The following is a 15,375-nucleotide window of genomic DNA, read 5'->3' as shown; positions in this document are numbered from 1 at the left end:
AAAAAAAAAAATGTTCCTAGTACACTTTGACTGTGCTTTAATAATCTGGAATATAGAAGTTTGAATTTGTTCTCTTCTCTTCCAACTTTAACACTTACCCTTCTATCTTAATCCAAATAGTCTATAGAAACACAACACAACTATCTTTAACTAATATTTCATTCTCTATGTAGAGCATGACAGCATGCTTCAAAAGATATCAGTTAGTTTCTGTGAGAATGAAAGATTTGAAAAAATTCATAAACTAGCAAAAATCAGGAACACTACCTAAGAATTACTAGTGGGGAGGGACCCTACAGAATTGGCTTCTGCAATGCCCTACACAACGAGGAAATGTCTTGCCTTAAAGTTCCTGTATCTAACTCCTGATATCATTTCATAATTAGATGTAAAAAGTTACTTGCTAATTATAATTTAAATGCAGCTATAAAAGAACTTTGTATGAATTAAATCTAATAAGAACTTTGTGTCATTCCCTGCACACCAAACACTTGGCTGTAATTCTGACCACATGCTGAGAACTTTTTATTTAGATACAGCTAAGGTAGGCTATCTTTTAGTCTAATTCACTCCAGGACAAACTTTTCCATATGCTCCTTTATACCTGCTTCTAATTTGTTTAATAACCCCCATCACCCAGATTTAGTATAACACTGCCAGAGATTCAACTAGTTTTATTCTGAATGTTCATTGGTACCTGCTGTAGCAGTCAGCATAGTGGATCCATAGTATCAAGCCACACACCTTCTACATCTCCTCTCTCAAGGGCTGCAGAGATTTGGGGAGCTTACCAAACAGGTTTGAACCCAGTGGACAGAGCCGACAAAGGCTTCCCTAGTCCATCTAGACTTTCTGGCTAAAATGCACTAAGGGGTTGGGCATAATGACACCTTTCTCTAATTTTAGGAAGCCCCAGGAGAAGACAGGGAGTCCTGAGGCAAAGAATAAATCATAGTGTTGAAGAACAATATAAAGGAGGAAGGGGTGTAGAGAGGAAGGAAAGAGGGGGGAGGAGGATGAGGAGGAGGAGGAGGAGGAGGAGGAGGAGGAGAAAGCAAGACAGAATTAGAAAAAGGAAGAGGAGGAGGAATGGGAGGAGAAGGGGAGGAGGAGAGGGAGGAGAAGGGGAGGAGGAGAAGGAGGACATGGGAAGGAGGAGGAGGAGAGAAAGTCAGAACTGGAATCAGCTGTCATTGCTTAGGCCAGTGTTCTTGTCAATGCTTGTAATTTTGCAAAGGGCAGGGACTCTGGGAGAAGGATCTAAAGGGTAAGGGTGTCAGTTCAATAGAGGTCATGCCTATCAAGGGGTTCTTAGTACTGAACCTGCACTAATTGAAAGTATTATGAGATTCATCACCAAGGAACTTTGAAGAGAAGAAACTTAGTCTTCTCTTTCTGATCCTGAGTTCTGCTTCCATTTTTTTTATTTTTTTGTTTATTTATTTATTAAAGATTTCTGCCTCCTCCCCGCCACCGCCTCCCATTTCCCTTCCCCTCCCCGAATCAAGTCCCCCTCCCTCATCAGCCCAAAGAGCAATCAGGGTTCCCTGCCCTGTGAGAAGTCCAAGGAACCTCCACCTCCATCCAGGTCTAGTAAGGTGAGCATCCAAACTGCCTAGGCTCCCACAAAGCCAGTACGTGCAGTAGGATCAAAAACCCATTTTCATTGTTCTTGAGTTCTCAGTAGTCCTCATTGTCCACTATGTTCAGAGAGTCCGGTTTTATCCCAGGCTATTTCAGATCCAGGCCAGCTGGCCTTGGTGAGTTCCCGATAGAACATCCCCATTGTCTCAGTGTGTGGGTGCACCCCTCACGGTCCTGGGTTCCTTGCTTGTGCTCTCTCTCCTTCTGCTCCTGATTTGGACCTTGAGATTTCTGTCCAGTGCTCCAATGTGGGTCTCTGTCTCTGTCTCCTTTCATCGCCTGATGAAGGTTAATATTCAGGAGGATGCCTATATGTTTTTCTTTGGGTTCACCTTCTTATTTACCTTCTCTAGGATCACTAATTATAGGCTCAATGTCCTTTGTTTATGGCTAGAAACCATTTTTCAGAAAAGATCCTTATACTTCAAAACAACCCATCCTCCAGCTCATTTGATGAGTTTGCTGGCTTGATGGTATCTTTTGTGAGGGAAGCAGAAATTTTTCATCTGATGATGACATTAGGATCACACAGGTGACTGACCCTTTTCCATAATTGATGATGCTTTAACACAAAATAAGTTTCCTGAGCCGGGCGGTGGTGGCGCACGCCTGTAATCCCAGCACTCAGGAGGCAGAGGCAGGCGAATCTCTGTGAGTTCGAGGCCAGTCTGGTCTACAAAGGGAGTTCCAGGACAGGCTCCAAAGCTACAGAGAAACCCTGTCTCAAAAAACCAAAAAAAAAAAAAAAATAAGTTTCCTGAAGAAATTTCATGATATACATCCATGTTCAATTAAAAAAATAAGAATTATCAAAACTACAATATTTGTCATGTTGCAAAGATGCTGAAATCTACTTCATACTACTTTTTTACTCTATACTGAAAATAATTAGTACAGTACATTCTCTACTAATTACTTTTAAGAATGAGAAAAGGTTTTAAGCATACTATTATGCCTGAAGCAATCATGAACTTGTTTCTGATGCAAATGGTGGTTCCAGATGATAGTAGTACTGGACAACTGAATTAAAAGAAAGCAGATCTTATATTTATCCTGGTTTTTGTGAAAAAGCAGCATCTTTTTTAATGGTGGTGTCACAGTGCTGTTGAGTCCACAAGTGAGTAAGGTCATGCAGGATTTACCTCTCAGCACCTGGCTGGTTCCATGTCATAGGTTTCCACAGCCTGGCTTAGATGAAGCTTGCAGACTTATATAACTCTGTTAGAGATTTAATTTAGCACATTGTAGTTTTTTGTTTGTTTGTGTGTTCATTTCTTTTGTTTAAGCACATAATTTTGGCAAATTTTTAGACAGCATTAGGGATTCATAATGACCAACACAGAGACATTTTCACTTTTTCTATATTGAAGATATACTGGTTTGAAAAGAGGAAAAAAAATATTGAACCTTGGGTTCGCTATTTCCCCTATCCCATCTAGCATTTCTGGATAAGACATATGCTGTTTGCACAGTACTTGTGTGTCAGTTAATTTAAAAAAAGAAAGAAAGTAAGTAAAAGATAGGCAGAGAAAGGAGAAGAAGGTAAAGAAGGGAAGGGAAGGAATGAAGGGAGGATGTACCTAAAAACAATGAAAGGAAAGTTACCTGGATATTTGGAAGTATTCTTTTACTTTGCTTGCTGCTTCCCCTCGTACTTTGGCTCACTGACTTGATGAGTCAACAGTGTTGGCCTTTTCTTGCACTCCTAGAATCTCCATCACATATTCTGCTTGTTGAATGTTCCTTTACTTGGCAGAATACTGAAGACATGCTCAGTATTTTGAGAGGAGTTCCCCCTCCAGAATGACAGATTTGGATATCCCAGGTGCTTGATGGTTTGTTGCCTTAGCATTTCGAGTCTCAGAAGCCACAGTGCCATTTTGTGAAAGATAAAACAAGATCTCCTACTGATGCAAGTCACAGTGATGGGAAACTGCAAAATTAGAACTAGTTTTTATTTTATTCGCAATTTCTCATTTGGTGGATAATGTCAGTGGGAACTGAGTTTTAAAATATCCCTGTTTTCCCTTCTCAGGTAAGCTAGTCTGCCAGTGAGTGATGTGATTTGTCTTTCTGTAATGACCTTAGACATAGGGCATTCCTGTAGGTACTAAGTCAGGCATAGAAAGGATAGAAACAGAGAATCTACAGCCAAACTTGCAGCTGACTGATTATTTTATAAAACGAAGGCACACTTTTTAGAGTTTAGTATATTATTTTTTAAAAAAACTGCAAAAAAAATCGATCCTTTAGCCAGCCCAGTTTCTTTTCCCAGAAAAAAAAAAAGTTGGCATTGTGACAACAAGAAAGCAAAACAAGGTTGTATTGCAAGTGTCCTGGGTTAATTTGCTGGTGACAGTGCCAGCAATTCCCAGGCCACTCTGTAAGATAAGGTGCCTCAGCAACACTGTCTCTGCAGACAGAAGGACTGCCAAAGCAATGATATGCAAGCTGTCTTCATTCCCAGAGGTTCCTTGCAGGAATCCTTGTCTGTCTCTCAAAATCCAGCACTTGGTTCTTAATTGAAAATTGCAACTCCAGGTGCATCTTAATGTATGGGGAATGGGGTTGAATGGCAAACAACAGATTCAATTGTTAATGGTGATTTCATAAAGTGTCTCCAAACCAAGTGTGCTTTTCAAAACAGAAGGGTGAATAACTTGAGTCGGAAATAAGAGGACCATGCAAAACCAGCGACAAGGCTCCCTGCAAGGACAGCCAGTCTGCAAGTGTGCAGGGTCACTCTCCCATCCCTTTCCTTCTCCTCCCTCTCCCTTTGTTTTTGCTTCCCTCCATCTTGTTTCACCTGCTACCAACACAATACCCATGGCTATTAGATCAAGTAGAAATACCAGGAGAGAATGATTTCATACCAATGTTGGTATGTTTTCCAAGGCAATGGAGATTGCTGCGCAGCTCTTATGATTAGTTAAAGGAAATGATATCTTATTCATGTCCTCAGTACAAAACTGATTAGATGAGCAGTGTTTCTTGTCTGTTCATTGCTCTGGTGAAGAGAGTCAATCAGAAAAGATTAGAGTGAAAAATTAAAAAAAAGAGAAATTTATGGATAAAATTAGCCAAATCCACGGGAAAATGTCTGTACCTTTGAATTTTCTAAAAATTGTCACCTAAGTGCAGCATGCAGAGAAGGCATTTTGTGACAAAACTCAGCACTTAGATTTGAGTAAATTGAAGCAGATCTTGGGCCAGATTGTGTACCAACTATGTGTACTTCCTAGGGACACACGTAGGCCTATCTCTAGCCATTGTTTTTTTAGCTTCTCGTATTTAAGATGGGAAGATTGAAGATCTCTCCCTTTCTCTCATAGTTTCTGTCGAGTTCCAGAGAAATGATAATTGCATGAAGCTTGCGATAGGATGCTTATTTCTTGGGACTGCTGCATAAATAGAAGCTGCACATATTTTCTGTGACAGCTACCCTTCAGCTTGGTGATGGCCTCTGGCCAAAACCTTCCCTTTTCAACATTTTTCTGAGCCCTGCTGCTTCTTTATTTGAAGTCACATTGTGTCCTTCAGCTGCTGTCCAAAGGACTCATTTTTCTAAGTATAGACCCTAGACCAGAAGCCTGGTGTCAACTAGGAACTTATTAGACATGCAGATTATTGAAATGCAGTCCAAATTTGCTGAGTCAGGCATCATAAGAGTAGAAGCCAAAGATGTGTTTTAACAAGGTCTCTTGGGGGTTGTGGTGCACACTTGAGCTTGGGAACCAAAGACATAGCCACCTATCCTCTACACCACCACCTGAGTCAGGCTTCCCCCGTAGATTTAAGACAGGTTTAAAGTAGCATTGACGTAATGCGTTTGCACCCACAGCCCAGCAATGATATACTCTTAGATGACCTATGAATAGTAACACTTGAAGTAACTCTCTTCATTTTTCCTGGTCTTCTGTTCCCTACCATCTCAAATGAGAATAATGCCTATTCCAAATTACCTTATGAATCTTTCTCTAAAAGCTTCATAGCAAACATCGTCTTATAACAACAGACATCTCCACATGAAACAACAGATAATCATTACTGAATTTAGAATTCATAAGTAAAAGTGATTTTTCTTTTTTTCTAAGAAAATATTTATTGATAATTTTGCTTCTATGCACACAATGGAGAATTAAAATAAACTTAAGAGGTAATGTGTCTCAGGTTTTATCCCTTTACCGTTTAAAACACATGTAAAAGAGCCTGTCCATCTCTCCTGTTACATTCAGCTGCAACCCCATGAGTTGGTTCCTTTCAAGGTTTATTCTCTTTGAGTGAGAAAGACCAATATACAAGGAAACACAGTGCCACCAATTTAACAGGCAGGGCCTCCAATCTTGCAAGTCTTGGGCTCTTTTTGATTCCAGTCCAAATACTAAAACTCAACACTGATTTACATGCGAAGATCATACTCCTCACCTAGATAACCTCATTTGTAATTCGAATTATAAGGAGCTCTTATGACATAAACATGTCTCTAATTCCTTTCCTGCTCTGCCTTTCCTATGGATTTCTTGAAACCATTGAAAGAGATGAATCATATCTTAGTATTCTTTGAGTCTGGGATAATGTAAAACCCAACACATGTTTCCTTAAGGAAACAATGAGATAGAAGTGTAGAGAGACCGAGAGAGGCAGAAAGGAAGAGAGTTAAGTAGGGAAGAAGGAAAGTAAAAGCAGAAGATAGAAGAAGAAAGGGAATGATGAAGGGTTGAGGACAGCTTGTCTTAGCATCAGACATGTCACCATACAAAGGCATGGTAACATCAGATCACAGACTCCTTGTCTGTGCTAGCTACTTTATAAGCCAGGAATGCCTCTTACACTTTAAATATGCTGACAGACTCTGCAGACTCAGGGACACCTGCTTCTAGGTCTAAATCTACTGGCATTGATTGAGTATATTTATTCTATTCTGTCCATCTGAAGACTCAAAACATGTCCACTGACTCCTAAAAAGTCATACGACCATTATTCAGCCTACCACAACATCAGGGAGCCACGTGGTCAAGGACGTTTGCACCAGGGATACAGAAACTGAGGATAGAGTTACACATACAGAAACTAGAATGAGGAGACTGGACAAGATAGGCAGCCGGAGCACAGATGCTTTCTCTTCTCATCTGAAGGCACTGAGTTAACACGAGTCTACCCCAGCCCTTACCTTTAGTAGTAAGACATTTGATTGCAAGCATTCTTATCCAATCCTTCCTACTGAGAATTGTGCAAGCCTCCAGATTGCGGCTATACCGAGATAGACTGCTACCATGCTTCAGCAGGGAAAAGTGGAACAGATTTAAAGCTAATTCCTCCTCTGCCACGTCTTCACTATTTTCCAGCTGGGATTAGCGCCAGCTCTATGTGGCTTCTGGGATGGCTAAAAGGGTTCTGTAAATAAAATGCTTAAACCTAATTTCAAGCTGTTAGTTGCCAAGTCCTCTTCTCTGTGTGAGAGTAAAGAATCGGTCCTGGAAGTGCCATGGAATTCTAGCTTTTTCTGTTTTATAAAGAGACCTGTGCACCTACAGAAAGATACCTTAGGGCAAAGAGGGATTGCAGAGGTGCTCCTGTGATGTTCTGATCTTTAGCATGATGTGAAATAATTGACTCCAACTTACTAATGACTCATAAAGATGTTAATCAAGTTCCATATTATCACAACATTAATTTCATTCAACTGCTCTTTATTAAGCATCTGCTTTGTACAGAGAACAATGCAGGATGCTTGAAGATATGGCAGTGAAATACCAAGACCTCTTTGTATGTGCCCTCAAGACGATTATCAGAAAGAAGGACAAATATAAACAAAATAAATATATTTACTGTAATCGGCATTTCAGTGAAACTGACATATCAGTAGGAAAGACATGCCAGGCCATTTACCCCTACTCTCTGCCACTGTGCCGCTGACAATGTCTGGCCTTGGCCCTTAGGCCCTATTTTTTCTTGTCTTGAAGAGGACGCTACTGGTGCTGTAAACATGGTGGCCTATTGTCATTTCTGTTGCTGTGATAAAATATCCTGACCCAAAGAAACTTTTGGGAGAAAGGTGTTATTTCAGTTACAATTCCAAATTACAGTTCATCACTTGAGGGAACTCAAGACAGGAGCTCTAGCACCTATTACATCATATCCATGGTCAAGAGCAGGGAAAGATTGGCATGGCTCCTTTCTTGCTTATTTTCTTGCTTACTTGTTTGCTTGTTCTCAACCTATAAAGGTCAATGAAATAAAGTAGTGAGGCATTGTGTGATCAATTCCTCAGAGAAAGTGTTGGATTCTTGTAGAACATACAAAAATGTTCTATTTCTCAATGGACAGAAAATTTAACTTACATTTTCTTATTTTATAATTTAAAAGATGGTGATGGACATGTAGCTCAGAAATAGGACACTTACCTATGATGATGAAGGTTTCAGGTGCATTTCCACAACACTACCAAGATGGAAGAAAAATGAATAATAACTATTGGTATACATTAATTCTAAAAATATATAAACTCAGTAAATATACAAGTTACACAAAGACATGAATATAATCCTGCAGTTAATTCCCTATCATTATACAATACATAATAAGGTTGATTCTGCATCTGTTCATATCAATATTATAAATTATGTAAAGGAATATCTCTTATATTCTATTTCTCTGCATGAGGTAAGTAGAAATTATGAAACTGTGCTAGCTAATCTGATATAAAAATTACATTATAAGAATCCTCTGGGGTTGAATCTATGCCATCTAATAAATGGAAAACCTGAGACTCAAATAGCTCATAGCTGCAGAGCTGCAATTAAAAGTCAAGTATTGCAATAGCAAAACTAGCTCTTTGTCACTGTGAGAGATGCTTCTTTAAGTACCTGTAATAGTTCCTTGTAGTGCAAGCATCAAGAAAGGCTTACGGTTTCACATATACCTTTTCTGATCCTTCCTCCTTACAGATGGACCCACATGAGAACATCTTACTTAGCACTCTCGAGATAAAAAATGAGATGGCCACATCAGAAGCAGTAATGGGACTTGGAGACCCCAGGAGCACAATGCTTGCCTATGATGCCTCCAGCATCCAGTATCGGAAAGCCGGGTTGCCTAGGCATAGTTTTGGGCGCAATGCTTTGGAGCGACACGTGGCACAAAAGAAGAGTCGCCTGAGGAGACGTGCCTCTCAACTGAAAATCACCATCCCTGACTTGACTGATGTAAATGCCATAGATCGGTGGTCCCGCATTTTCTTCCCGGTGGTGTTTTCCTTCTTCAACATTGTCTATTGGCTTTATTATGTGAACTAAACTACAACCTCCGTGGGAAGCAAGGACTAGATTACTCCTCAAACAGTTGTACAGCCTGATGTAGGACTTGGAAAACACATCAATCCAGGACAAAAGTGATCTTAAAATACCTTAGTTGCTGGCCTATCCCGTGGTCCATTTCATACCATTTGGGTTGCTTCTACTAAGTAATGAATACACTAAGGTCCTTGTGGTTTTCCAGTTTCAATGCAAGTGATTTTTTTTTACATGCTGCAGAGATCGAGCGTGAAGTAGTCCACTTTATCAGTTTAGTACACAGCCTACTTAGAAGGTTATTATGTAGATTCTAGAAGATGTTAGAAAGCTCAATAGCATTGGCAGTCAGTTCTCTGAGACGTGGTCATTTCACTCTCCATCTTTGTTCCTAAGATCAGCACGCTGTTGGGATTGCACTGTGCTTATGAAATATTATCCCGCAATAATGGAAGCATGTTAGTTACTTCAATATGGTCAGTGAGGTCTGTGCCAGATGATGTGTCATGGAGAGGTGATTGTCAAGGGTCTAATGGACAAACACATATTTTGAGCATATTCAAAGTAGGAAGGTGTGGCAAAGCTTTAAAGAAGAGACTTAGAAAGTCAATTTGTCTGCTATGTTTCATGGCCTAGAAAGAACCATCTGAGCTGTCTTTCAATTTAGCACTGAGACAGAGGAAGACTTCTGTGCAGCCTGTGCACAGTGGCCAAAATGTACATTTTGCCAACAAGCTATTTCCTTGCTGGTTAAAAGATGAGTTAACAGCACAAAGCAGGGTTAAAAATCCAGAAATGACTGTAGTTCAAGGTAAAACAAAACAAGTGAGTGCAACCCTTGTCGGGGCCATGTGGCATCTGGTCTGCGCACAGTGCTGAGCAGCAAAGAGTAGTGTGAGAAGAATTGGTTTGCCGACCTCATGAGCATAAGCTTAGCATACATAAGGAAGACATTTTAAATCATTTATCTCACCAAGAGGTAGCTATAAAATAGAAAGGTGAAGAGAATAAAAGTCAAACAGAAAAGTGAAGAGAATTAAAAATATCTTGATGGGCTAAACTGAGAATTCTTCTAATAATCAAACACAGAGCATAGATGACCAGATCATTTTTCTCAGGGTCAGCTGCCCCTACATCATCTCCCTATCAGTTTATTTCTGAATCAAAGACAGTAGTTTAAAAAGAAAATTTGTTATTTACTCTAAATTATTGATCAGCATCTTTAGCTTTTCTTGCTTTTCAAATTCTCTTTTTACACTTAGAAGACAAAGACCACAGGCATTGAAGAGACTGCACGGTTGGGTTTTCTCATGGGCCATGAAGTCCATCCAAGGCATGTGTATGCACAGATGGAATCTGTGTGTCACTTGGGTTTGATAATTTAAAGGGTGCTTACACTGTATATATTACAATCTACTTAAGCAAGCCAGAACTAGGGAACAACGGGATTAGAACAAAGCCATGGTGAGTGTTGAGCTCTCAGTTGTTGCTGCGAAGTGTAGATAACTGACAACCAGGATGGGTAGGATGGTGTCGTTCTTGTTCTATCTTTCCAATTATGCCATTTTTCATCTTTCTAAATTGGGTATACCCATTCATATATCAGACAGAAAAGAGAATACGCTAATATATTTTATATTTTGTCAATGGAGAGGTCTCATATTTGACTTTCACGTACAGAAAATACTGAAAACTTAGAATATTAAGGTTTTTGTTTTATAAATTTGACTCTGATTGACCTTTTCCTCAGAGGATGACTGCTGCTTCTATTTTTTAAAACAATCAAAAAAATCTGTCTTCAGAGTAAGGTAACCAGTAAGTCCATAGGAGTTAAGTCTAGTATCCACTGAAGGTAAAGGATCCACTTACTTCCCCTTATGACTCAGAAACTTGGGATATTAAGCATTATTATGCACTTTCATCCCAACAATTAGAGAGAAAAATAAAAAGGAAAAAAATAGGTTTTCATTCATTTTCTAAAGTTTCACAAATTTGGCATGGTAGAGTATTTGGTTTGGTTTGGTTTGGTTTGGTTTGGTTTGGTTTGGCTTGGCTTGGTTTGGGATGGTTTGGTTTCTATCAGTGTTGGGAAGTCTGGTGCCTGTGGTTTGATTAAGTACTTGAACACTTCAGCATTATGGGATCACAGATCTGATGGAGGATCTCTGCACGTTCTCAGAGTAACGATTCTTCTTCAAGCTTCTACACACTTTCTCCTACGCAATCATTTCTGGGGATCACAGTGATAAAAGTGCCTATCCCTTGTCACCAAGGGGTGATGCTCGAATACAAAATAACATGAAAGAAGCATAACAATCAACTCAGGGGCACACCTGTGACACGCCATTCTGAGGAGATTTTTCTAGAGACAATTCAGAGCCTAAGTTTAGGCTCCCATTTGCGATTTCCATAAAAGCCATAAAAATCCTTTATATTGTCATTTGTGGTTATAACAAAATCTTAGATGTCCAGGGAAGTCGAGCAATCTATTTAGATCAAAATGGGGGGAAGCAGCCTCACAGCAAGGGCCTCACGTGCATACGACTGGGAAACACATTTCTGCACTAATGCGGAAAGAAGATAAGACCTTGGAACCAATGTCCTAGAGTGAAGCCATATGTTGGCATTCAATAACCATGTAGGAAGAAAACACTGACTCATCCTGTCCAGGAATAGTGGTCCATGTAGAATTTGTTTTTTTATGTTTTTAGTTGAATTAGAATGCAGGAAAGGGTGCTAGGTCTGATGAATCTGGGAAAACCAATTAGTTTGTTACCCAGTAATTAAACTAAAGGACCACCAAGGTGTGTTTTGGCAATCTTAACATGGTATTGCAATCAGTTTATACATATGTATAGCTTTTTCTTTTGATTATACAATAACCAGATAGCCAGCAATTAAGGTGTTTTTTCATCTCTGAGAAATTAATGGGCAAATTCCGACTCTCAACTGCACAGTCTAAACAAAATCTCTGCTCTCAAACTGTATATATATATATTTATTGTACATGACTGCTTGTAGGTATGAAATGCACTTCTGAACTGAAATCTCATGCGACATACCCATGTGTTTGCATAGGAATGTTACAATTCTTTCTACTGCAGTTTAACAACAGGGGATAGGACTCAAGCAGAGTCATCCAGTCCTTCAGTCTCTTCATTTCCACAAGAGCAGTGCTAAGTAAAATAATAACAACAATAATAATAATAATGATTTTTTTAAACCAAAAGACTCTACATTCTAGCATTAGGACCACATACAGATATGATCTGTAAGCATACAAAAGCACAACACTTCACGGCCATGCAGTGGGATATCCAATGAAGAAATTAACCACAGTGGTTTTTGAAGCAAGACCTGCTTAAAATTGACAACTATGACCACTTTCATTTTCTGTAGGTCGCTGTGTTTCAGTCTTCTGGCTAACTTCATGTTTAAAAACACAAACTGAAAGCATTGACATAGGCGGTCTTATAGCATATCTACATGTGTATATGTATATATAGAGATTCGTGTAAACACACATGCATATGTATGCATTCATGTGTCAGAAACAAAAGGAATAAGCTAATGAGTTGTTCCCTTCATTGAGCCTGTATATGAGTCTTTGTTTTTATTTTTTTTTTAATTTGGCAACCAACAGTCACCATCCTGAAATAAGTAATACAGGGTACTGAATATCTCTCTCAGCAGATCAATGCCTACAGTTCCTAAGAACATTGCACAGTTTGACACTACAATACTACTGTACCTCAGAATAGCAGATGTTAAATAGTTTCTGCATTGCTTGTCAAATGTCCATTTGCTCTCTTTCTAAGGACATAGATAGCATTGTCCATTGGTGATTTAAAATAAAAAAAATAAGAAAATGGAAAAATAAATCCTCTTGGGAGGAGAAAAAAAGAAAAAAAAAAGAAAAACTGAAACCAACCCTCACCACGTTGGTTAGGAAAAATTACCATTGTAGCATTCATGCCATTTTGCTAAGTGTACAGAGTCTGTTATGTAAGCAAACATAACTTTCACTGAGAGTGTGTAAATATTTAAACAGATTTCTTAAATATTTTTAACTTCTAATTTGTATTTTATGGTAAGGCAATGTACTAATTCTGTTTATGGCTTACACTGATGTGTTACAATATGTACATAATTAAAGATGCTGTAAATTAATAGTCAATAGATAAAAAGAATTGTTTAGTGTTGTTGTCTTAATTTTATCTATTTATTTTTTACTAAGAATGTTTACTGGAGTGTCCCAACAGAGTAATTTAAACACCCTTTTGCATAAATGACTTGGGAATCCCAGACAGAAGAATTTCCATTGCTGTCTCTCACATACAGGTAGATGTATGCACAGACACATACATACACACACACACACACACACACACACACACACACACACACACACATCACTGTCTTCCACTTCCTTCTTTTCACTCCTATTTTCTCACTCTCAGTGGGAAACGTAGCATTGTTTTGGTGTCATATTAACAACAAAGAGATGCTTTGGAAATGGCAACTTGAAAAAAGGAAAAGTGGTTAGGGTTAACTTAATAGTTTTTCTAAGCTAGAGTAGAAGAAGCCAAAGATTGCAGACTATGGCTTTTCCCCAAAACTAGAGGTTTGAAGCAGTACTGCAGATAACAAAAATGTTTATTCATGCCCGCTCCAGACATCTTTTTATGTACAATGCATGCTAGAAGAGATTTTGTTTTGTTTGCTTTCTTAGATAGTAGCATTCTGTCTTTAGATAGTATTATTCCTTTCAACCAAAGACTCCAGAATTATTTTTCAAAAGGAAAGGAAAAAATAGGAAATGGGGGGAAAAAGACACTGCTTTACACCAAAGTTTAAATAATTTTCTCAAACACAGTAGGAAGATGGTTTTCTAAAATAGTAAGGAGTCAATAGAGGGTAAAATCAGATGCTGCCCTGAGCAAATTGTTGTTTGTTTGTGTGTTTGTTATTTTTAAGTTAGGAAACATCTGTACCCTTGAATAGCTTTAGCTTTTGGGAATTCATTGAGAACATTTCCCTAGATATGTGCAAGATTTTGACATCGATTTTTAATTTGATTTAAGACATCCTTTTTGTGATAAACATCCAAAACGATGAAAAACAAAACTTTGCTTTGAGTTCTAAAGCAAAGTGCCATTCCCTGTTACTCCACCTTACATCTGTGGCCACACCTCTTCATTTGAATCAGGTCAACATTTCCGTCAACTTGTATTCTTTCTTGCTTTGTATTTTGGTTCAGTGATTAAGAGTCCAGCCACGTTTATTTTAGACACAGTTCACTCAAACAAAGTTGCCTATAATTTAAACTGTGTGCCACTTGCCCATTTTTCTCTGCATGGGTGTTTAAATAGTTCTGTTACGGAATTGTTCCTGCGTAGTTCTGGACTGTCCTTTTCTAAGGCGTGATGTTCTAGTTTCTTCACAATGTAGTGATTATCAGCCTTACAAAGACCTTGTAGCCTTTCTGAACACACACACACCATGCTCTCTCCCCAACAGCTAGAAGAGGCAAAGCACTAGCAGGATACATTGCATCCGTTTTCACGTCTTTCTCAAAACAGGACTTCTAAAAATCTCTGGGATACATGCAGTAGTAAAAATCAAAAAGAAGATTATCAATGAATAGCACATAAGAATTATTTTCATGAATTTCAACTTATCGCAGCCAGTTTCAGCATGTAAATATATAATAATGTTGGCTAGTGTGTAATTCTTGACCTAAGAAATATAAATAAAAATTAAAAGTTCTCTGTGTGGTTTTATTGTTCATGAATGTCTGTGTTTGTGGCTTATATGCTTCTAATTTTGTGAGTAGCATGGGAGTTTAAAAGCTTGGAACCCATTGTCTACAGACTTCATCTTGAGTACTTACATGATGCCTACTAAGCAATAATTATGTACATTCTTAATTGTAAACTTGAGGCATAAATTTACCTTCCTCTTAATGTAGGTGGGAAAATGAAACTACAGATCTCTTCGCATAGAACAAGGTGCAGTGAATGGTATGTGAATGATATATGCTACTGTTTTTACTTATTTTACCTTTGAACAAACAGCATATATTTCATGAATGGTTTTTTCCACCTCTAAAATGTCTCAGAAATTACTATGTTCCCTTAGTTTAGCTCTCAATACTATATGGTAGAGATAGCTAATTAAGAACTGGGTGGACTTTCTACATGAAAACATGATATGCGTAAGACTTTCATTTATTTAACCTTCAAAATGTAAATGAAGACCAATAACTAGATGAAAAGGACCCCTGAATCCTTACTATAATTTTAACAGTAAAAGGAACTTATATTTAGCAAAAATGAATATCTTGCCTAATGTTTAGCAGAACCTCCTGAACTCACTCCCAAATTCTTATAAATGATTTCTACTTGATTGCTGTACTGTATGCTTGTGTGTCAACTTGACG

General features: G+C 38.4%; 1 protein-coding gene across 2 annotated transcripts in view; it reads left to right on the top strand.

Moving 5' to 3' along the window:
• Window positions 1-14,727, top strand: part of Gabrb2 (gamma-aminobutyric acid type A receptor beta2 subunit) — a 203,856-nt gene extending 189,129 nt beyond the window's left edge. For both annotated transcript variants that reach the window (XM_013354125.2, XM_026789794.1), the window contains one exon: window positions 8,592-14,727. In XM_013354125.2, the coding sequence (XP_013209579.1) occupies window positions 8,592-8,939 (348 nt within the window). In that variant the 3' untranslated portion in view covers window positions 8,940-14,727. The remainder of the gene's footprint in view (window positions 1-8,591) is intronic.
• The last annotated feature ends 648 nt before the right edge of the window (window positions 14,728-15,375 follow it).

This window comes from Microtus ochrogaster, unplaced genomic scaffold, assembly GCF_000317375.1.
Source record: "Microtus ochrogaster isolate Prairie Vole_2 unplaced genomic scaffold, MicOch1.0 UNK30, whole genome shotgun sequence".
In the NCBI taxonomy this organism is placed as follows: Eukaryota; Metazoa; Chordata; class Mammalia; order Rodentia; family Cricetidae; genus Microtus; species Microtus ochrogaster.
The sequence above is the reverse complement of the archived record's forward strand: the minus strand, read 5'-3'. Positions and strand labels throughout refer to the sequence as shown.